Consider the following 24480-nt stretch of genomic DNA (forward strand, 5'->3'; position numbering starts at 1 on the left):
TCTGCACGTAGTCTCAAAACCAAAGACAGGCTGGTGGGAAAGCTCTGACCAGCAAGGCCATATTCTCCCCCTCCCCTACCTAAAACCCCAAATAAAAACCCTTCCTTTTAGCATTTCAGGGAGTTTAGGATTTCAGCGCTAGCTGCCCTCTCTCCTTGCTCAGCGCTGTGCAATAATAAAGTTCCTACTTTCTTCCACTACCCCTGATGTCAGAGATTGGCTTGCTGTGCAACGGGTCAGCAAACTCACTTCAGGTTCGATATCAAGATGGCTGCATATCCTTTTCAGTTGTCCTGCTGGACGTTGTCTCATAGGCCCACCCAAGGATTATCTAATTCTGTAGGCACACGTACCTTCATTTAATGTACTATTTATTCTAAATAAGATAATTTTTTTAATTCTAAAGGAACACATTTAGCCAAGCAAATGATTCTTGTCTGACAGCAAGTGCAAATGGATTTTGTCCAATAGACATCAAGTTATTTCTATGCAGTAGAAAAGAACCGCAAATGTTCAATTTTATTGGCTGTACAACATTGACCGGTTTGCTTCTAAGATAGCACTCTGATCCCTGCCTCCTTTATTTCGATAACTAAAAATCCTTGTGTCTCTCTTACACTCCTCTGAACACGCTTTACTGTTCTACTGGTTCCCTAGTTAATGAGTTACATAAATCTTAACCTCACTTTGAAAAGCACAGGGCATGAGGTAGAAAATTAAAGGAGAAAGATGCAAAATAATAATACCCAGGAGATAATATGTGGAGGACTAAATTGAGGTATCTCTTCTCCCATCATCAAATCTCTGGGTACCCACTACCCTTCCCCACCTCATGGGCAGCAGTGATGGTCTCTCTGTTGGCGGACCCCATGCTATGCTCACTAGTGCCCACTACCCACTTTAAAGAGCCAACGAGAGCACCTGTACCCTTAGGGGCACAGCCTAAGCAGCAGCATCTGCTCCTGGAGTATTGGCTCCCCATGGTCACCAGATGACCTCAGGTCTTCAGGCTGGGAACTTTTCATAACATTCTTCCTTCTCTTTACAAACCCTCGGCCAAACTCAGACCACAGATAACTGACTGGATTCTGTTGAGGTGCCAGTGACAGAACTTGGGCCACCTGAGGACTTGTGGATGTGTGCACTCGGCTGCACTGGGTTCCAATATTTGGTGCCCACAGAACCAGCCACATGCCACTGCTCTCTTATGGGATCTCTTGCACATGGGGCAGTGCCCTCCTGATCCCATCAGTCTCGGATCCGCTCTGAGCACTTCCACCCAAGACCTTTCTCTGCTCCAGCCTGATGATTTTCATGTGATGCTGGTGGGGGAAGAGAAGTAAAAGGGTGCCTCCTCCTGGGGGCTAGATGTTGTCCTTCTCATACCTTCCCTCTGACATGTTTTATTTTTAATTAGCACTAATTGATTCCCTCCTATATGCCAGGCAGTGGTCTGGATGCAAGTAATGCAGCAATGAACGGTTCCTTCCCTCTCTTAATAAGCACTCAGATCTATTGGCTGTTTCCTTAAAACTGAGATGCTTCCCCTAGTAAGCTCGATTGATTGAAAAAATAGCAATCTCCACCCCTCCCTATATCCATCCTCTACACAAAGGGACTTTCTAGTTCCTCCCATCCAAAGGTGGATTTTATTTCCCCACTCCTTGAATCTCGGATGCCTTCTGACCTACTTGGGCCAATAGGATGCAGCAGAAATGGTGCTTCAGTTCCAAAACTAAGACTCCAGAGTCTTTGCTCACTTCCAATTACTGTCTTGAAACCCTGCCCTGACACTACGGGAACAAGCCCAGGCTAGCCTAGTATGGCCCAGTCATCCCCATTGTCCCAGCTCATAGCCAGCCCAATGTCAGCCATGGGAGGGACACGATCCTAGACCCAGTGGCTCCCACTCAACACCCCCAGCTGACCACAAATGCATGAATGAGCCCAGCTAAGATGAACCGAGGCTGGCCAGATCAAAAAACCACCCAGCTGACTTAGAGACTCATGAGCTACAATCGATACTTATTGTTTCAAGCCCCTGATCCTTGAGGTGGTTTCTTACAGAGCAATAGCTAACCAGTCCACTTGAGATCTTATCTACTTTTCCTAACGACCCTGGGATCTTCAAAGAAATTAAATAATTGACCAGTTTTGCCTCTAATTTAGCACTCTTATTCCTGCATCCTTTATTGGTTTGGGTGATGAAGAACAATCGTTGTAAATTCTTTATCATCACAAAGTGGGGCTGATAAGAAAACCTTGGAGAACAGAAAGATGGCTGTCACCCTAAGTTTACAAAGCTTTTAAGAGACAGAAAAGATTTGAACTCAAATCTCTATGAAAAGAAAATGCTCTTTTCCTAGTAACATAGGATTTTCCAAGACCTCGCCTACCTGCTTCATTCTGCCATTTTAAGGTTGCTAAAAATCAGGCAACACAAAATGCGTAAGGTTTCACAAGAGTATATACTGTGTGATTTCATTTACGTGAAATTCTAGAAAGGCAGAACTAATCAATCATGGAAGAAAGTGGATCATTAGCTGCCAGGGTCCAAGCAAGGGGTCTGGACCACAAATGGGCATAAGCGAAGCTTTGGGGTGATGGGAATGTCCTATTTCTTGATTGTAGTGGTAGTGGACCAGATATTCATGTTTGACAAAAGTCATCTCTACTCGAAATGGCTGAATTTCTTGTGTAGGAATTATACCCAAATAAAGTTGCTTTTTATGGTTAACACAACTCAGGATGTGGAGAAAAGGGAACCCGTCTGCATTGTTGGTGGGAATGTAATTGCTGTGGCCACTATGGAAAACAGTATGGAGGCTTCTCAAAAAATTACAGATAGAACTACCATGTGATCCAGCAAGCTCAATTCTGGGTTTATGCTCATAGGAAATGGAAACAGGAGATTCAAGATATAGCTGCACCCCCAAAGTCCCTGCAGCCTTGTTCAGAACAGCCAAGATATTGAGACCACCTGTGTCCATCAACAGATGACTGGGTGAAGGAGATGTGGGGCATATACATACAATGGAATGCTATTCAGCCGTGAAAAAGAAGGAAATCTTGCCTGTTGCAAAACACGATGGAGCTTGAGGGCATTATGGTAAGTGAGATGAGCCAGAGAGACAAAAACAATAGTGCATGGTATCCCTTATACATGGAATCGAAAATAAATTAATAAATAAGGCAAAGTGGGTGAAACAGAGAGTAGAAAAGTGGTGGCCAGGGGCTGGGGGGAGGGGAAATGGGGAGAGGTTGGTCAAAGGGCACAAACTTTCAGCAATGAGATGAACAAGGTCTGAGGATCGAACGTATCACATGGTGACTACAGTTGATAACACTGTATTGAATAATTGAAATTTACGAAGAGAGTAGAACTTAAATGTCCTCACCAAAATGAAAACAAAGATAACCAGGTGAGGTGATGGCTGTGTTAACTACCAAGATGGGGGGAGTCTTTTCACAATGTATCTATCAATGTGTGTATCAACGTATATGTCAAATCACCAGAAAGTAAGCCTTAAACATCTTACGATTTTCTATGTCAATAATGCCTCAACGAAGCTGAAATTTTTAAAAAAAAACCTTAGGACCTTTATATAGTCTTTTGACAGTTGAGAGGAACACAATTCAGGCTGAGGGCAGTGCTCCCATCTCACAGGGCTTGTTCCTCTCCCACAGAGGTCTCGTTAGGCGTCTCTGGAGAAGGGCCCCTCTCCCCTGATCCCATTTCTGCAGCTGGGTGGTCTACAGGGAGCCCCTCTGACACTCTGCTAGCTGGCCTTGTCCATCTTGGTCTCACAGACCCAGTGGAATGGCCTCTGGCAGGCATTGTCATTCCACGTGCCATCCGGGTTGAAGTGGACACAGTCCTCACCTGGGCCCAGCCCATGTCCGTCCCAGTCATCTGGCTGGCCTGGACTCCAGTTCCTGAGGGGAGAGGACAACAGCAACTAGAAAGGTCAGGTGGCACAGAATCTAAGTCTGAGAAGGGGGTGTGGGTCAGATCTGAGGAGCAGAGCTGAAGGAGGAGGTAGTACACAGAAAGCCAGGATGTACTCACTGGAAGTTGGTCTTGTAGTCTGTCCCATCCACCCATTTCCAGACTCCTGTAGGATCACTGAGCCCCATCCAGGTGTCTGAGGAGCCTATATGTTCCTGGACAAAATCCTGGGACAATGAAGGGCAATGGTGACTTCTCCCCATCTCCTTGGACTAGCAGTTCTAACCTTTAGCTGTTCGTTAAAGCAGTTGAGATTTGGGACGTTTATGACAGTGCCCAGGCCCATTGGGTCTCTGAGAGTGGGGCTCAGAGGGCAGTGGTTTTAAAGCTCCCCAGGTGACTGCAATGTGCAGCCAAGTGTGGTAACCATTTTCTTACAGGGGACACGTCCTGGGGGCTGAGCACCAGGGGCCCTCACCTGCTCCTCTCTGGAGTTGATGACCACGAGGTGGGCGTTCTGCAGCTGGCACTGCTTCTCAGCCTCGGGCCAGGGCTTCTTCGAGCGAGAGAACCAGTAGCAGCTGCCTTCATGCTCCAGCCAGTTAAGGGGGCAGCAGGCCCTGGCAGAGCCTAGGGGGCCGGGAGAGGTGGGGGGGGGGCTGAGATGCTGCCCAGTGGGACTCTGGCAGCAAAGGAGTCAGGCACACCCCCAACACCCCTCACCATTGCTCTTGAGGGCAGCCGCCTGGCAAGTCAGGGCTGTCAGGTCTTTGGCCAGCTGCTGGACTAGGAGGCGTATTTCAGCATAATCTGGGACACACACAGGGGGGCAGTGGGGACAGTGCCCTGGGTGTGGACTCTGCTCCCTGAGTCCAGGAGGCCAGATTTCACTGCACGGGCCCCGCCTCGGAACCTCCCTGCCCTCCCCACGCGGCATGCCCAGGTGATGGGAGCAGGGGCCTGACCTGCTTTGAGTGTCTGCTGCTCCTCCTCCAGCTTCTTCTCCAGGGAAAACACCTTGTCGTTCATGCTACGGGCTGGACGGGAGGGCGCTCAGCACCTCGAGGGGCTCCCCCACCTTGTCCTGGGGCCAGCCCTGCCCTCCCACACACTCCTGCAGAGTCTCACCTGCTTGCAGTTCCTGCCTGAGATTCCCCACCCCTGCTTTCAGAGGTGTTATCGTCTTTTGCAAACTGTCGCCTGGAGGACATGGGGACTCAGTGCTGCAGAGTCAGCTCGCACCCCCTCCTCCACCGCACCCCACCCCAGTCCAGAGCCCCTTCCACGCCAGCCTCACCCTGGGATATCAGGGACTTGACCTGAAGCTCAGTTTGTGATGTGGAGTTGTTCAGGGTCACCAGGTCCCTCTGAAACGTGGAATCTGACGAGGTGGATGGGACAATCAGGGCGAAGATTATCAGGCCTGCTCTGTGCCACACTGAGCAGGCACTTGACACACTTTGTCTCCTTGGTTCCTCGCGACAAGCCCCACAAAGGGACAGACACTGTTGTTCTCCAGTATTGCCGATGGGCAAACCAAGGACTAGAGAGGTTCCGTAATCTGACCACATCACCCAGCTAATAAGTGACAGAGCCAGCAGCCAGCCTTATCCATCTCTAACTCCGTCCCTGCCCCCACCAATGCAGCCCTTATTTCTCTCTTCCCTGCCCACCCTGTGACCCTCACTTTGGAATCCGATCACACAGACGCCGACCAGCAGCATGAGGCTGAGGCCCAGGGAGAGCAGCAGGAGGCGGGAGCTGGAACAGACTGGCTGCAGGAAGGGCTGGAGGGGAGGCAGCCCTGCAAGAGGAGAGAGGGCGTCAGGACAAGGAGGGTCCCAGAGAGACCCAGAGAGACAGGGGAGGAGGAGAGGGCCTCAGGGCCTGTCAGGGATCAAGGCTGGAGCCTTAATGCTCAGCCTGAAAGGGGGCTGCACAAGGAGGATTGTGGGATGGGGTATGCCCAGGCATCTGACCCAGCATGGACCAGCACAAGTACCCAGCCACACAGGCCCCTCATACCACTGGGGACAAATGTACACAAGGACACAGGGTCTCAAGATGATGGTGATGTGTAAAGTCCTAGCATCAGAGCTGGCAGAGGTGGCAGGAGGACCCAGGGAGTTTGGGGCTGCCAGGCCCACAGCACCTCACGCTCATCTCTACTACCCAAGTAGCAAATGGCCTTCCCTTCCAAACCCAATCACTCATTCCCACACCAGGGCCAACCCAGAGCACAGAAGCCAGGCCCGCTGTGGTCTTCCCTGTGCTTGTCTTGCTGAGGACCCTGAATCCTCTTCATACTGTGGCTTCCGGTGGCTGGGGCCCCACCACCTCAGATTTGGGGACCCAACAGTGCACATGGTAGAGGCACAGACATCACATCACAGCAGAAATCCTTCTAAACGTATTAAGGAGGTATTTTAGGAGAGACCATTTCTCCTTTCCTCTTACCAATTCTAAGCCCCGGGCTTTGGTTCTCACTCTCCGAGTGCTGAAAGTTTTCATAATTCACTGGCATGCTGGCGCCAACACGACCACTGAGGCTGTCAGAGCTGAAATGGAGGCAGGGCCAGTGGCCAGGCTGGGGCAGGAGCTGGGGCAAAGGGGCAGGCTGGGACTACGTTGGAGCTGAGGTCAGGGCCAGAGCTGAGGTAAGAGATGAGCTTGGGCTTGAGAAGGAGTCCAGGGTCAGGGCCTGCAATGGGAAGGGGCCTGGCCTTGCAGCTGAGGTTGAAGGTGGGGTCAGGAGCAGGCCTTGGGCTGGGGTTGGGTTGAATTTGGGATTAAGGCGGAGGGAAGGTTGGAGCTAAATATATCGCTAGGACAGGGCCTAACAGCGGGGCTGCAGGGCAGGTTGTGTGTCTTCCTAGGATTGGGGTCAGTACTCCTGTGGGAGCCACGGATGGAGCTGGGCCTAAGCTTGGTGCTGAAGTTGGGAATACAATGTGACTGAAAGTAAACCTTGTGTTGAGGCTGGAGTTAAAATTGAAATTTACTCTGGGGTTGAAGCTGTGGTTGGGTTTAAAGAAGGGGCTAGGATTTGCATGGGGGTGGGGCTGCGTCTGGGGCTATTGCTGAGGACAGGGCTGGAACTGGGCTAGACATGGGGCTGAGTTTGAGTCTCAGTTTGTGACTGAGGTTTGGCTGCCATACTTGATTCTGAATCCAGGGGAGGGAAGAGAATAAGATCCTCGCTTGGTCATTATCCGCATGCTGCCCCTTTCTATTTTTCCCATTCAGTCCCACCTAGGACCCACAGTCCCCCTCCTGGCTTTCTCTAACATCCTCCCTGTCCCCTTGGTCTCAACTGTGTCCCCAGCCCCGTTACCTGTGGAAAGCCTGCAGGCTGGGATCCTTGGGTTCTTGGTTCAATGATGACCAGAGCTGGAAAAAACTAAATCCTGGAGAGTTGGGGGTAGAGGTGGCCAAAGGATGAGTCACATATGTGAGCAGAGTCCTGCTGGTCTTCGTGTCTGAAAGCCCAGGGGTCTATGAGCTGGGATCTTCTGTTTCCTCGACTTGGGGAAGTCAATAATAAGGAGAAGGAATTAAAATCGGAACACGGGCAGCGATTGTGTGTGTGGAGGAGTTGGACGTGCGGCCAGCTTGGCTCTCCTCCTCCAGAGTGTGTCTACTCCTTTCTGCTTCTTTTAAGTTCCCCTGACTTCCTCAATTTTACCATTTGGGAGAGGGGAGTCAGACCAGAAGGGACCAGAAGGAAACCCAATGTGTTGTTTCTCCTTTGGCCCTCACTCCCTTTCACTTCCTGCCTCAGGATTTCCCAGAATTTTTGGTGTCAAATCATTGCACACTGAAATCCAGAGCAGCCCATTTCTCTGGTCTTGCTCCATCTTGACCCAAGTTCCTGGCATCTGAGCTTCCTCTGGGTCTCAGCCATTAAGCTTCCCAGCTTGGCCGAGCTCCCTCACCCAACCCAGGAGGGAAGAGGATGATGGAGAGTAGGATTCCCGGTCTGAACGGAAGAGGAGGAGCCATGCAAAGGAGGAAAATTTGTGGAGCATCGAATCTGTGACGGAGACTGCACAGATACTGACCACACTCTAACCATTCACTCCCATGAGAAACTCAGGAGGCATTTTGGGTGATGGACTCAGGCTCAGGGCCATTGTGTGACTTGCCCAAGATCACACACCTGGTAAGAGAAAGAGCCCGAATTCCAGCCCAGTGCTGCCCACCACCCTAGCCTGGCCTGACTCTCTCCCCGTGCACTGTCTTCACGAAAGGGATTCGATTCAATCCAGTAAACCCTGGAAATCCCCCTAAGGGGGCTGCCCTGAATTCCTACACACATCCTTTTTCTAGGAGGAAACTTTGTGTCTTAAAGGGGGAAGAAGGAGAGCAAACACGTTTTAGATTACATTTTCTAATTAAATGGGATTGTCTTCTGCTACTTACTTTTTTCATTCAGTTAATGCATCAGGAACATTTCTTCACATCAGTTCATAAAATGTCCTTTATTCGTTTCCTATCTTTATCTCATTCCATGCGTGCCATAATTTACCTAAGTATTTCCCTATTGATAGACATTTAGGTTGTTTCCAGTTTTGTTTTGCTTGCTGTCATTTATGTTGATTAGCATTTGTCACAGGCTGGGTTTTTGGAAGCCAACACTTAGACTGTATTTTGGGGGCAAGCTATGTATGAGGGACCAGCCCCTGCTAAGGAAGGGGGAAGAAGGAGGAGAGGGCAGAGGGAGAAGTTAAACAGCGGTGGAGACCTCACAGAGCTTCAGCCAGTCCACCAGGGGGTTCTGGGAGTTCAAACAGCATAGCCTGCGGGAGCTGTCCAGCACGGGACCGAACCAGGCCTTTATAAGCCCCCATGGCTCAGTCACCAGATGCCGGTCTCACCAGCAGGGGCAGAACCTCAGGTGGGGTGGCTGTCCACACAGGTCACACTCCCCACAGCGGGGCACCAAGTTCTTCCCGGAAAGGCGGGTCTGAGTAGCTTATCTCTGTGTTTATCTCAGTATTGCATTGGATTCATGCATCAATTTGGGGATGATCAACATTTTTGCATTGTTGAATCTTTTTCACAAAGAACATGGCATGTTTCTCCATTCCTTCATACATGCATTTATTCATCCACACAACAAGTACTTATTGGATGTCTACAATATGCCAGGCCCTCTCCTTCAGCAGAGGCACACTTCAGAAGCGAACCAACAGAGAAAAAAGGCCCTGCCCTCATAGAGCTTACATTCCAATGGATACAGATAAACAAAATAAATGAGTAAAATACATATAACGTCACACGGCGACAAGTTCTATGGAGAAAAATATAGCAGGGAACTGAGATAGGGTCAATTTTTAGTAGGCCATCAAGAAAGGCCTAACTGGGAGGGTTAGATCTGAGCAGAAGTCTGAAGGAGGTGAGAGAGCAAGTCACAAGGAGCTCTGGGAGAAAGAGTGTTCCAGACAGCATACAGCAAGTGCAAAGGCCCTGGGTTGGGAGAATGTCTAGTGTGTACAAGGGTCATTTTCCAGAGATGCCAGAGAGTTTATAAAGAAGTGAGATAGAGAGAAGAGGAATAGATGAGTCACGGAGGGAAAACATCAAGTGCCAGTTCGTCAGGGCCTTGTAGGCTATTGTTAAGGATTTGAGAGGCAGACTTTGGAGGGGTTGGAGCAGAGGAGTGACTAACCCAACTTATATGTGAACTGTAACAATGTGATTATTGTGTTGTGAATTCCAAGAAAAGGGACAAGGGTGGAAACTGAGGGTCCAGGTAAGGAGACATTGTAATACGTGAGAGGTGATGTTGGGATATGCACGGAGATGGTGAGAAGCGTTCCGATTCTGGATCTATTATGAAGGTAGAGTCAACAGGATTTTGCTGATAAATTGCATGTGGGTTTCACAAAAAAATAGTTCTCCTTCTAGTCCCCAAAATAATTGAACTTTGAGCATTTCCCATAAATTGCTGACTTCCGGGGAAAAACAGCTATATCCCTGACTTTTGTAACTCTGGTAGCTAAAGATATATCATGACCTTGTGTGAATACAGTAACCATGTGAGAGAAGTGCTGTTTGCCATCATGAGCAGACTGATTAACAACTCGTTGACGCTGGTAATCTTGCAAAATTTTCTGTTGACTACCTGTTGTGGTTTTCTTTAGTGAGCTTGTTCTCCAAAGTCTGATTCCCTTGCAACTTCTTTGCAAGTAAACTTATTCTTTCCTTTCCTAAATGCTTTTGTCTCTGAGACGTCTTTAACGGTTGACAATCATTGCTTCCTTCTTCCACCGTCTTTTCCATGATCCCTTACCCTCTCCCAGTACCTCAGCTGGTCAGGATTCTTCTACCTGGTGGGGTGACCCAAAACTTTATTTCCACAGCATCCAAGTCCTTAGTGGTCCTGTCTTTACTGGGTCACCACAATTCGCCACTGACCACTGTATGCTTGGACATAGGAGTGCTATGTGGCACGCCAGAGAGTCTCCTGGATTGCAGGCTCAGTCCTTTCCCTCATTGTGAAGCAGCAGACCCATTTCCTTTCTTAATCAGAATCAATCACCCCCAAAAGTACAATTATTCCCATCCCCTACCTAGTGGTATTATGAGGAGCCCAAACCAGCCAGGACTCAGTCTCATCTTCAAATTTAAACAGAACCAAGGCTGTCTTCCCTGGTGGGTGGGTCCTTTCACCAGGCACTAGAACTTCCAAAATCCAACAATCCCAGATGGTGCAGATGAAGAGCAACAATTCCCTGTGAGAGGAGATGCCACCCTCCCCTGTCCCTTGATTGCACATGTGGCTGTGGGGGAGATGGCACCATATTGGCCAGTGATTTGGGATGTATACCCACCGATAGCTTGGGCATGAGAAGTGAGGGAAAGGGAGTAAAATAAGAAATTTACCCCCTCTCCAGTCCCCAAGCCCAGATATAGCAATTTGATGTGTATCTTTTCAGATATATTTCTGTGCATAGTTATATACCTGTAAGCATATACACACGTATGTAATGGGTGTGTTTTTACACAAATTTTTCTCTGTAACGTGCTTCTGCCTAAAAACAAGTCTTGAGGGTTTTCCCATGTCGCTGCCCACCTCCTCTTGAAAGGCTGCATTCTGTCTCAGAGCATAGAATGCCAGACTTCCTTCATGATGTATTTTTGAGATGCTTGCTTCTTTTGCTTTTATAAATAATGCTGAAGTGAATAGGCTCCTATATGCCTGTCTGTGCTAAGAAGCAAGGATTTCGCTCGGTTAGATATCTAGAAGTAGAATTGCTCAGTAGAAACAAATTGTTTAGACACTGCTAAATTGCTCTGAAAAGACGTTAGCAATTTACCTTCCCTCCAATTATGTATAAGGATACTCATTGATCCACAATGTCACCTACAAACCTGTAAATGCTCGCCAATATGATGTTCGAGAAACATCTTCCATCTCATTATTTCAATCACTACTTAACTGATTACTGGATTGGAAAAAAAAGTTTTGCATTATGTTTTAGGTCTAGAAACTGTCAGAAGCTCTTTTACTTAATTAAAGTTGATTATGAACAACCGCTGCTGGAAGACAGAGATGTATACCAGCTATTTCAAAACAGCAGACATCCCTCAGCCACTGAACTGAGCTTTCAGAGTGTGTGAAGCCAGGGATTGCACTTCAAGTGCTTAAAGGAAAGTTTTTTCAAAGTGAATTCATTTATAAATTCAGTTATATGCACAGGGATTAACAATAAGTACGCTTTAACAAAATTACTGCTTCCCACATTAGCAACATTATCACTTCCCATCATTATCTAAATATTACTCGCAAACCTTGATGTTCATACAAACGGGAAGGTTTACATTTCATACGGGAAAAGGCAGGCTCCCGAGTGAGATGATTTGACGAGAGAATCTTTCTCTCTTTACATCAAATGGCTGAAAAATGGCAAAGAAATCTATCACTTACAGTAGAATGCAAGGTAGAGTTGAATTTGATAGCACTTGGCAACTTTGGCCCTGACCTGAATTTTCACAAATGATTGGTTTGTTTGTTTGTCTGTTTGTTTGCTTAGCTCACGAGGTGGTAAATATCCGGGTTCTCGGAGTAAAGCCCCTGGAGAATAGCATTGGTGGTTTAAGTCCCAGTGATTCGCTTTCTAGTTCACCTTTAATTCAAGTGATTCTCTTCGTAAAGGAAGACCTCTATTTCTGGTTTCAGATTCTCCTTTCTCAAAGATGGGGCTTATGTCATTCTGTTTCCATTAAGAGGTGAGTTCCTCTTAACGAATTGTGACTTTGTCAATTTCTCGGTATAGTTCCATAAACTTTTGTTCTGTATAAGTTAGATCCACTCCTTTAAACACACAATTATCCATGACTCATTTTAGGTGCATTTTACCTTTTATCCATATGTGTACCCACCTTGGCCCCTTTTAATGCTTTTCTGAAAGTCTCTTTTGTCAGAGAATGTTTCACTTGCTCTAATTTTTATTAGCATTTGTCTTGGATATATTTTCCTTCCTTTAGTGTTTCTGAAGCTTTGTTTTTTAAATATATAACCATAGCTTATAAGCAGCATATAACTGGATTTTTTTTCTTACTCGATCTAAGAGTTTCTGTTATTTATTAGTATAATTAAACCTATTCACATTTATTATCATTATTGATATGTTTGGATTTATTCCTGCCATATAATTTCATGTTTTCAACCTACCATATTTTCTTGCCTTTTTTTCTTTCCTGGCTTTTCACAGATTTATTGTTGTTTTCTTTCTTCTAACGATTTAGAAGTTATGCATCTTGTTTCTGTTTTTTCAGTGATTACCGTCAAATTTTTCTCTCTGGAAATCTTTTATTATGTTGTTTCCCTACATAATGCTCTGAAATTCATAGAATGAGACTAGGTATGGGCCTTTTTTGATCCACTCTGCAGAGAATTTGCTGGGCTTTTTCCATTTGAGATCTATGTCATTCAGCTCTGGGGAATTCTCTTCTGTTATTTCTTTTTTGTTTTTTTTAATTATCAAAGCATATACACATAAAAACATAAAGGGAAAATAAAAAATATTATAACCAAAATGAATGACTTCGTAGAAGAACTGGAAGATAAAATTTGAAGAAATTTCCCAGAAGTAGAGTAAAAAGAAGCATTTCCTTAAAGCTAGGAACAAGATAACAGATGTCGTGGTTGCCAATTCTTTGTGAGGCTGTACTAGACAGTGCAGAAAGACAAGAGAAATAAACAAAACATAGGAAGATTGAAAGAAAAAGAAAGCTGTCACTATAGGTAGATGATAGGACTGTCTACTTAAAAAATCCCAGAGAATCAGCATGCAAACGATTAAATCTTTAAAATGCTAAGGTTTATTTTCAAATCTCCACTTTACAAAGTTTATGTCAAATGTTTGAAAACCTTTCGAGTGTGGATGTTGCTGGAGTAACTCTGGCTGTTTGTAATGGTGGTGACTTTGTTCATTTCATCGAGCTCTAGAAAAGAGAGGTTGAGGCGTTGTGCCTCACTTTGCCTTATGCCCCAGGAAGTCCCAGCGGGATATTATGAGCATGATGTCTTTTGGTAGGCATCCCCCTCACCCCATTTTTATGTAATCACAAAAGATTGCCATTTCTATCATGTCTTCTGGATTTCCAGTCTTGCTTAGAAAAAGCTCCTCATCCCAATTTTATACATTCTACTAAATTTCTTTCCAATGTTTTTTAATGATTAATGCTTACATTTAAATAATTAATCCATTTGGAGTTTATTATTTCTGTATAGGGTATAACAGTCTGGATTTGTTTTATTCTAAATGAATAACTGATCTACAAAATATATTGTGTTCTATGTTTTCTTCCAATGAATTGAAATAAGGCTTTTGTCACATATTAACTTCATAACTATATTTGTATCTATTTCTGGACTTGTAGTCTGTCCCACTGATTTAATTTCTTTTCTTGGGCTAATGTCATACTGATTTGATTTCAAATTTCTTGGCCATAAAATTATATATGTACTTAGACTTTTATCCTTCTATCTGAACATTAAAGTTATTTTACCCTGTTCCAAAAAAAGTTTGTTGGCATTCAGATCAAAATTGCATTATCTTTACATATAATTGGTAGAAAGATTGACATATTTGTTATATCTTCCTAACCAGAAAGACAATGTGACTTACCACATCATCAGATCTAACTGATGTTTCCAAAGGTCTGACAGATAGTAATCTTCGAGATTCAGGAGCAAGAAATCAGAATTCCAGGAAATCTCAGGAATTACTAAAATCACGTTACTTTGAATTTTTCATAATGCTTTGTGTACATGATTGAAGTGATAATGAGTAACTCTGCTAATACACAGAGAATCTTCTTTGTTGCTAGAGTAATGCTAAACATTTCAGAAGTTTAATAAAACAAAAATACACAATAACAGATACATGGTCTGTTATTATCATGAACCAATATATTATGACAAGATTATACATTTCAAAAACATATAAAAGTTCTCCAAAAACTCTACTGTTGAAAATAAAAGACAAAGAAAAGATCTTGAAAGCACCCCCTATAGGGGAAGAATGATTCAAATACCAGCTGATTTCTCATCAGAAACCGTGAGGCCAAGGAAGTGGCTCATTTTCAAGTGATGGAAGATAAGAACTGTCAACCAGAATTCTATGTCCAGTGAAAATATCCTTCAGGAAATAAGGTGAAATAAAGACATTCTCAGAGGAAGGAAAGCTAAGAAAATGTGATGCCAGCAGCTCTTCTCTAAAAGAACGACTAAAGAAAGTGACTCAGCGTGGAGGGAAATGACACCAGGAAAAAACATGGAGCACCAGGAACCAAGAGCAACAGAAATGGTAAATGTCTGGGGAAAACAAGGGACTTCTGATCTCTTTGTGAGATATTGAAAATATTTTTGACGATTAAAATTTTTAAAAAGTAACCTTGCCTACTGGCATTTTCAATTTATGTAGGTGTAAAATATGACAACATAATATATATTATATATAGTTACATATATGTTACATATAATATATTATATATATAGCTATTATATGTAATATATAACTATATATATATTTTTTTTAAGCTTGGCACCTGTGCTAACATCTGTTGCCAATCTTTTTTTTCTTCTCCCCAAAGCCCTCCAGTACATGGTTGTACATTCTAGTTGTACATTCTAGTTCTGCTGTGTGGGATGCTGCCTCAGCATAGCTTGATGAGTGGTGCTAGGTCCGCACCCAGGATCCGAATCAATAAAACCCTGGGCCACCAAAGCAGAGCACACGAACTTAACCACTCAGCCACAGGCCAGCCCCCCAGAGCAATTATTTTTAAAAACTACGCAAAGAGATGTGGTCAAACTCACAATAGAGAAATTAAAGTGGAGTGCTAAAAAATATTTAAATAACCCAAAAGTAGGCAGGAAATGGGAAACAGAGGAATTAAAAACACAAGGAAGAAACAGAAAACAAATAATGTTAGACCTAAATCCAAACATATCAACAATGACATTAAATGTAAATGGTAAAAACACATCAATTTAAACACAGAGACTCTCAGAATAGACTTTAAAAATGACCCAAATATATGCTGTCTACAAGAAACTCACTTCAAAATATAATAATATAAATAGATTAAAAGTAAAAATTTGGGAAAAGATAAGTAGGCAAACACTAATCAAAAGAAAGCTGGAATGGCTATCTTAAGATCAAAGTAAAATTCAGAACAAATACAGTTACTGGGGATAAAGATGGACATTACATAATGATAAAAGGGTTAATCCACCAATAAGACATAATAATCCTAAATGTCTATGCACTTAATAGCTGTATTTCAAAATTCATGATGCAAAAACTGACAGAAGTGAAAGAAGAAATAGACAAATTCACCATTATGGTTGAAATCTCCAACACTCCTTTCTTAGTAATAGAACATGTAGACATAAAAATGCAGAACTTAAACATGCCATCAACAAACTAGATCTAATGGACGTCTCCAGACCAGTCCTCCCAACAACAGCGGAGTACACATGATTTTCAAGTGCACATTGAGGTATACCATATCATGGATCACAAAACAAACTTAAACAAATCAAAATTTTACAACGTATGTCCTCAAATCAAAATGGAATTTAACTGGAAATCAATAACAAAAAGATAATCTAAAAACTCCAAAATCCAAAAATTAAACATCACATTTCTAAACAATGCATGGGTCAAAGAGGAAGTCTCAAGAGAAATTAGAACCTGTTTTGAACTGAACTATAATTAAAATACAACATACCAGGGCCCACCCCATGTCCAAGTGGTTAAGTTTGTGTGCTCTGCTTCGGCAGCCCAGGGTTTTGCCGGTTTGGATCCTGGGCACAGGCATGGCAACGCTTGCCAGGCCACGCTGAGGTGACGTCCCACGTGCCACAACTAGAAGCACCTACAACTAAAATATACGACTATGTGCTGGGGGCACTTGGGGAGAAAAAAGCAGGAAAAAAATACAACATATCAAAATTTGTGGGATGCAGCTAAATAAATGCTTAGAGAGAAATTTATAACATTAAAGGTTTATATTAAATAGAAGAAAGGTCTTAGGTCAACAATCTAAGCTCCCACCTTAAGAAATTATAAAAAGAACAAAACAAACACAAAGCAAGCAGAAGAAAGGAAATGAAGATAAGAGCATAAATCAATACAATTGAAAACAGAAAAAAAAATAGAGAAAATCAGTGAAACCAAAAGTTTGTTCTTTGCAAAGATCAACACAATTGATAAACCTCCAGCAAGACTGACAAAGAGAAAAACGGAAAAAATACAAATTACTAATATCAGGAATAAAAGAGGATGTCACAACAGACTCTGAAGAAATTAAAAGGGTAACAAAGAAACATTAAGAATAATTCTATGCACAAAATTTTAACAGCTTACATAAAATGGAACAATTCTCCCCAAACCACAAATTATAGAAACTTAAGATAAAACAAACAAACTGGATAATTCTATTACTATTAAAGAAATTGAATTCATGGTTTAAAACCTTCCAAAAAAGAAATCTCCAGGCCTAGATGGGTTAACTAGAGAATTCTACCAAATATTTAAAGAAGAAATAACATGAATTCTACATAATCTCTTCCAGGAAAATAGAAGAAGAGGAAACATTTCCAACTCATTTTATTAGGCTTGCATTTTCCCTGTTACTGGAACTAGACAACGATCATACAAGAAAGCTACGGGTCAATATCTCTCAGGGCCATAGATATAAAAATCCTCAACAAAATGTTAGCAATTTGAATCTAGCAAAACAATACACTATGACCAAGTGAGGTCTGTCCCAGGACTGCAAGTTTGGCTCAATACTCAGGAATCAATCAATGTAATCTACCATATTAACAATTTTAGAAGAAAATTCATATAATTGTATCAATTCACTGAGAATAGGCACAAGACAAAAATTCAATACCCATTCATGATTTAAAAAAAAAAAACTCTCAGCAAACTAGGAATAGAAGGGAACGGCCTCAACCTGATAAAGGGCATCATATGCTAATATGTCATTCCATCATTATTAAATAGATTTCCTTGGATTTTTCTTCACCATATATAGGAAAGGCTATAAAGTCAGTCTTAACTTCAGGTCTCAAAAGTCCAGTCTAGGCTAAAGTAAAACTTTACTCTCATGTCCAATCAAAGCTTTACGCAACACCACCTCAGGGTCTGCAATGGACTGGGCTGTAGCAGACGCGGTCAGGGCTTCGCTCAGATCCCCTCCCTCTTTTCATGCACGCTAGTTCCTAGTGTGAGTTTATTCTTAACAACCAGCACCTGTGTCTCTTTGTCAGCGGACTGCCCTCAAGCTGCTGAACTTGCTTTATGTGGACACACAGTAAGCAGGAAGTATCTTAGAATTTATGTTCTTGCCAACCACAGGCAGCCCTTAAGCAATGACTGTGGGTGCAAGGATATAAATACTCCAGATCCCTTGTTCCTGATTGGGGCATCTCTGAGATGTGACCTTTTTGTCTCCATTGCTCCCATATGGGATTGAGCTAGATACACCACCACCACCGCAGGACTTTGCTTTATATTGCCTAAAAACACTTCCTCATGAAGCACTTTCATAAAAATCCTCATCTCATGGTCAATTTCTATTGCTCTCTTGCTTGATCTCCTTCCCTTCCTCATCCTGCTTCCCCATTTCTCGACCAATTTTCCCTAGGGAAATGAATCACTTCCACAAGTATCCACATCCCGGGGTCTGCTTCTGAAGAATCTAGGGCAGCAGTCATGAACTCTTCTGTTCTTTCTTTTCTCTTCTCCTCTTTGATCCTCAATGGTTGGGGCAAAAAAGAGGAGGATTCAAGGAAAATAGGTCCATCATCTGATGCTATTGTGGCACCAAGATGCTCTTCACAGCAGGAACACACACTGGCCTTTTATGGAGTCTATTGGTGGTGCCTCAGAGACCCCCATGGGATCCTCTGCACCATATCTGTCCCTCACAAGGATGAGGAACTCTCTGGCTATCCTCTGTGATGATCACCATCAGTTCCCGCCCCAGACTGCAGCTGTACACCCACAGCCTCTTTCAGCCTCATTCTGCCAGGTAGTCCTCTTGGGCAGGGTCTTTCTTAGATGGTTCAAGCCTGATACCCATGGAGTCCACTAGGCTCACAGATTCTCTGACAGACAACCAAGTGCAGAATGAGCAACTGATAAATGGGTTAGCTCCAGCTCAGGTTTTTGCCTTCAGACTTCTCCTGTCAAGGATGAGTCTATTTCTTCACGATTGCCCCCAAACTCCTGAAGACACATCCACAGCCTCCCCTAACATTCTTCTTGCCCCTCTCAAATACCACTCCACAGTGGGTCCAACAGTATCTGCAGCTCAACTACCATCTGTCCTGTTAGTGAGATGCCTGTCTTACACCCTTGAAGACAACCTTAGTTTCTACAGTGGTTCCCTTCGGACTCCATCATCTGGTTCATGGGATGTGGAGAAGGATTCCCCCTTCACCACGTGAAGAGAAAAAGAGTTGACTCTCCCTACGTCTAAGAATTCCCTTGAACTAATCTCCTTAACTACCTACTCTTCTCTTACAGAGGCTGAGAAGAGTGGTGGTTGTTTGTTTTGCCACCTCTAAATCCTAACTAGATGTGTCCAGCACCTCTGGGATTTCTTCGAGCTTTATTGAGATATAATTGACACATAACATTGCATAAATATAGGGTGTACAATGTGTTGATTTGACACATTTATATATTGCAGCATGATTGTTGTCATAGTATTAGCTATCACCTCCATCCCGTCACATAGTTACCATTTCTTTTTTGTGGTGAGAACATTTAAGATCTACTTTCCTTAGCCACATTCAAGTATGTGATACAGTATCGTTAGCTAAAATCCCCAAGCTCTACATTGGACCCCCAAACTTTTAATCTTCTAACTGGAAGTTTGTACCCTTTGACCAACATCTCCCAATTTCCCCCACCCCTCAGCTCCTCTCTGTTTTAAATGTATAGGTACCTATCAACAATCATTCTCAGTTTTGGGAATCCATCCAAATTTCTACGGAAATAGGAAGTGTCATTTAACCTATTTTATGTGGTCACGTCACTTTTCTCAGTTCCTTAATTGGGCTTGCCCCAAATAGTATTTTTGGAAATGGGCTTTTGTTAACAGGATAGAAAGACAAGCTGCAGATTTGGAGAAAATATTTGCAAACTGCATATCCAGCCAAAGCCTAGCACTAGAAAATATAAAAAATTCCCAAAACTCGACAGTAAAAAAATATCCAGTTAGAAAATTGGCAAAAGACATGAAGAAACATTTTGTCAAAAGGATATACACCAAAGAACATGAAAACACGAATGCATAAAGATACATGCACCCCTGTGTTCATCACAGCATTGTTCACAATAACCAAGACTTGGAAACAACCTACATGCCCATCAAGGGACGAATGCATAAAGAAGATGTGGTATATATACACAATGGACTACTACTCAGCCATAAGAAATGATGAAATCCGGCCATTTGTGACAACATGGATGGACCTTGACGGTATTATGCTGAGTGAAATAAGTCAGAGGGAGAAAGTCAAATACCATCTCACTCGTAAGTAGAAGATAAAAATGACAAACAAATACATAGCAACAGAGATTGGATTGGTGGTTACCAGAGGGGAACGAGGGAGGGAGGAGGGAGAAAGGGGTAATTAGGCACATGTGTGTAGGGATGGATGGTAATTAGTCTTTGGGTGATGAACATAATGTAATCTACAACGAAATTGAAATATATAACGATGTACACCTGAAACTTATGTAATTTTATAAACCACTGTTACTGCAATAAAAAATTAATTTTTTTTAAAAAGGGTATACAGATGGAAAATGAGCACATGAAAAGATGCCAACATCATTATCCATCAGGGAAATGCAAACTAAAGCCACAGTAATATATCACTACACACCTACATGGTTAAAACAACTTTTAAAAAAATGGTGACAGCAACCAAATGCAGGTGAGGATGTGGACAACACTGGGCCATTCATACATTGCTGGTGGGACTATAAAATGATAAAACTATTCTGGAAAACAGCATGGCAGTTTCTTGTAAAAGTAACCATGCAATCACTACGTGACCCAGCAACCGTACTCGTGGGCATTTATCCCAGAGAAAAGAAAATCTATGTTCACAGAAAAACTTACACATGAAAGTTCATAGCAGCTTTATTTGTAATAGCCAAAAACTGGAAACAATTGTGCTGCCCTCCTATAGCCACAGCCACCTCCATCCCCTGTCCTACCCCACATCCAGTTCCTAAGCCTTGACAACCACTAATCTGTCCTCTAATTCTGTAATTTGTGGTGATGGAAATGTTCTGTAACTGGACTGGATCAATGTCAATATTGATAGTGATACTGGTTGTGATATTATACAATAGTTGTCCAAGATGTTACTATTGGGGGAAACTGCATAAATGCTACATGAGATCTCTCTGTATTATTTCATACAACTGCATTTGAGTCTCCAATTACCTAAAAATAGAAAGTTTAATTTTTTAAATGGGTTTTACTTTTACTCATTCTACCAATTTTTGGAATCTTCTAATATTCTATCTTTATTAATTCTCTCTTGCTGCTACACTTTGGGTGATTTTGTAGGTGATTTTTCTTAATTTTAAGTTAAACACTGGCTTATTTGTTTTCAGTCTTCAGTTTTAAGTTATAAAAACATGAGGCTGTACATTTTCCTCTGAGTCCAGCTTTAGCTGTATCCCACGGGTTTTGATATATTTCGTTCTTTTCTAGATAGTTTTCACTGTGAATCGTGGTGAGATGGAAGAGTATTTCTTCATTTACAAATAGCTAAGACATTTTGGTTCCTCTTTTTATTACTTATATATGACTTTAATTGTATATAATAAGAGAATGAGACCTTAAAAATCTCTCCTTTCTGGCATTTATTAAGGTCTTTCTTTGATAGCTTGCTGAGGAAACATTACTCCTAAAAGCACTGTACAAAGAGCTTTTGTTTTTATTTATTATTATTATAGGAAGCTATCGGCTCCCACAATTTGTTCATCTTCCAAAGGCAATTTTACTTTATCAGATGTTCTGTTTCCAACCACAGAATGTGCTTAAGTTTAGTCCCTCCTACAGTGAGTCATTCCAATAACTCAAAAGAACAGAAAATTATATTTATTGTAATTTTCATTTTATTCTTCCCTTGCTTTTTTTCTCTTCTTGCATTAGTGGCACATTCACTACAACTGATGAGCCAATATTGGCACATTATCAGTAACCAACGTCCGTAGTTTACATTGGTTCACTCTTGGTGTTGTGCGTTCTATGGATTTTGACAAATGTGTAATGACATGGATGCCCTTTTACAGTATCATACAGAGCAGTGTCACTGTCCTGAAAATCCCCGGTGACCCACCTGTTCATCCATCCCTTTCTCCCCCTGAGCCCTTGACAACCACTGACCTTTTTACTGTCTCCATAGTTTTACCTTTACCAGAATGTCATACACTTGGAATCGTATAGAATGTAGCCTTTTCAGATTGACTTCTTTTACTTAGCCATGCCCAGAACTTACTTTTAATGTAATAATTTAAAAGTTGTATTTTCAGGGCTGGCCCTGTTTGCGTGCTCCGCTGCATGCGGCCCAGTGTTTTGTCAGTTCGAATCCTGGATGCGGACATGGCACTGCTCATCAAACCATGCTGAGGCGGCGTCCCACATCCCACAACTAGAAGGACCCACAACTAAGAACATCCAACTATGTACCAGGGGGCTTTGGGGAGAAAAAGGAAAAAAACAAAATCTTTAAAAAAAATTTGTATTTTCAATTCAGAATATGGATCAGTAGTTGAAAGAGTAAGTTTGGAGCAAAAAGCCTAACATCTAAGATTTGGAGGAAAATACTGAACAACAGTGTGATGTCACTGTTTCGTGTCACACGGGAGTCTCCTGGGGTTTTCCCTAAGAACCCAGGATACTGAACAGGGGCGAAGATGGCACCCGACACAGCCAGCAGATTTCGAGCAAGTAGCAGCAGAATCCTCACTGTGGCCCAAAGACCAACCACCTGGGTCTCAGCTGCTTCTCCTCCATCATCTCCATCCCAGATTTAAAAAGCCTGGTGAGAGCTGGTATAACTACTGAGAGGCCCCCGCCAGGGGACATCGGTGGTAATTTTCAGACACCCATTATGGGGAACATCCTAAAGAGAGGGAAATGTTCACCTACAAAGGGTCAGGCCTAGAGGAGGGTCAGACCTCTCAACAAGATGTTGAAAGCTAGAAACATAGAGTGAGGCCTACGAAACAGTGAAGGGAGGTTATTTTCACTCTAGAATTCTACATTCCCACAAATGATCAATCTATCGAAAAATGTCTCTCCCCTACACACTTTTTCAGAAAGCTACTGGAGGACATGCTTCAACAAAACAAAGAAATAAACCAAGAAAGAAGAAGACAGGGATCCAGGGAAGAGAGGATCCAACCCAGGGGAAAGAGAAAGGTCAGATTTTCTAGGATGCCACAGGCTGAGAGAGCAACCTCAGCCAGTGGGAGCTGAGAGCACAAGACTGGCAGGTGGGGGGGGGGGGGGAAGGGTAGGGGGGTACTTGAGTAGATTGGGAGCCAAAGGGAACTTGAGCTCAAGGGCCCTACATGGGTCCCTTACAGGCCCCCAAGGGCCCTAGCAACATCTTCACATGATTATAAGTTTTCATAAATTGTGAAAAGAAGTTATTTTAACTATAATCAGTTAAGATGACCCCTGTCACTTACTTTCCACACCTACGGTCCCGTTCCACACTTCCCTCGGTGTCAGGTGGCTTTTTTCATCCAACTAAGAAGTTAGGTTGGAAATACGTTTGGCTTGAGTCAAGAGGGACATGGATACGTGGTTTGTAGTCACACTGTGGATCCATGCGGTTGGCCCACCAGCGCGGGAATGGCCTTCAGGTACTTCTGCCACCCACTGTGCAGACTCACTCGGGAGGTGATGTGAAGGTGGGACATGAGCACCCTGAAGCACTTGGCCTCAGTAACAAAGAAGAAACGTGCAAGGGGAGACTCTCAATTATCTTTTTCTTCTCTATGGAAAGTCACTTTACAATGTTTTTGTCATATGCAGAAGTCAGCGATGAGTATGCAGCAAAAAAGTATAGGGAAGTGGACTTTCAAGGTGTGTTGGAAGATTATTAAAAATATATTATTTTTCTGGATTTTGTGATGTTTATGGTCGCTTTCAGTTTCTTAATTTGTGGGGGTTTTCTAACTTAAGTAAATATTACCTTTTATGTTTAATTTTGCATTTTTTCCTAAGTAGGGCTCCCCAAAATTGTGTACACTTCAGGTCCCATAAAACTTGGATTCGCTTCTGTGGCTCTAGGAAAAAAGTTGAACTGAAATGCTGGTTATGTGACCAGTTTGCATGTGTGGAAAATTATACTGTTAGGGGTTTTTACAGTTAAGGAAGATTTCACAATAGGTTCAAAGAATCTGAAGCAAATTTTTAAATGAAATAATTATTAACTTCAGAAGAAACAAAAGTTGTGCAAGAAAGGAAATGTAATCAGATTATACTACGTGGCTCAGCAGTTAACAATACTGACACAGACTTAACTGATCCAGATTCTGAACTAGGATTTAAATAAAAATTGTGGTAGACTAAATTGGAAGATTGTACCCATCTACTTGACAAAGAGTGATGGAATAATGTCAACAATTGATAAATAAAGAGATACTCGCTTACGTGTATTATTTAGAAGTTCAGATGTCAATACCAGAAGAAACAGCCAAAATACTGAAGATGATTTCTCTGAAAAGCAGGAGTGGCTGCTTCTAGCCCTACAAGACTTTAAATTGCGTGTATTATTACCTTCATAATTTTTTAATTTAATGCCAATCATATACATTTTGAAGGAGAAATCCTAGAAAACGTTACAACTAAGAATCGGAAAGTCATGACCTAGTACAAGCTTAGAAGCAAAAATTGCTTGCAATATCGTGCATGAAAACAAACAAAAATGACCACCGCCTGTCCACCACAGAGAA

The 24480-nt window shown here is 42.8% G+C and overlaps 1 protein-coding gene across 1 annotated transcript; it reads right to left on the minus strand.

Moving 5' to 3' along the window:
• Positions 1-2164: 2164 nt before the first annotated feature.
• Positions 2165-7598, minus strand: LOC103545058 (C-type lectin domain family 10 member A-like). The gene is made up of 10 exons (XM_070563346.1): positions 7284-7598; positions 6407-6507; positions 5637-5753; positions 5247-5330; positions 5078-5149; positions 4915-4986; positions 4673-4759; positions 4428-4579; positions 4070-4176; positions 2165-3936 (listed from the first exon to the last, which is right to left on the minus strand). The coding sequence occupies exons 2-10, from the start codon at positions 6471-6473 to the stop codon at positions 3780-3782; spliced, it is 915 nt and encodes a 304-aa protein (XP_070419447.1). The 5' UTR covers positions 6474-6507; positions 7284-7598; the 3' UTR covers positions 2165-3779.
• Positions 7599-24480: the final 16882 nt, after the last annotated feature.

This window comes from Equus przewalskii, chromosome 10 (genome assembly GCF_037783145.1).
Source record: "Equus przewalskii isolate Varuska chromosome 10, EquPr2, whole genome shotgun sequence".
Taxonomy (NCBI): Eukaryota; Metazoa; Chordata; class Mammalia; order Perissodactyla; family Equidae; genus Equus; species Equus przewalskii.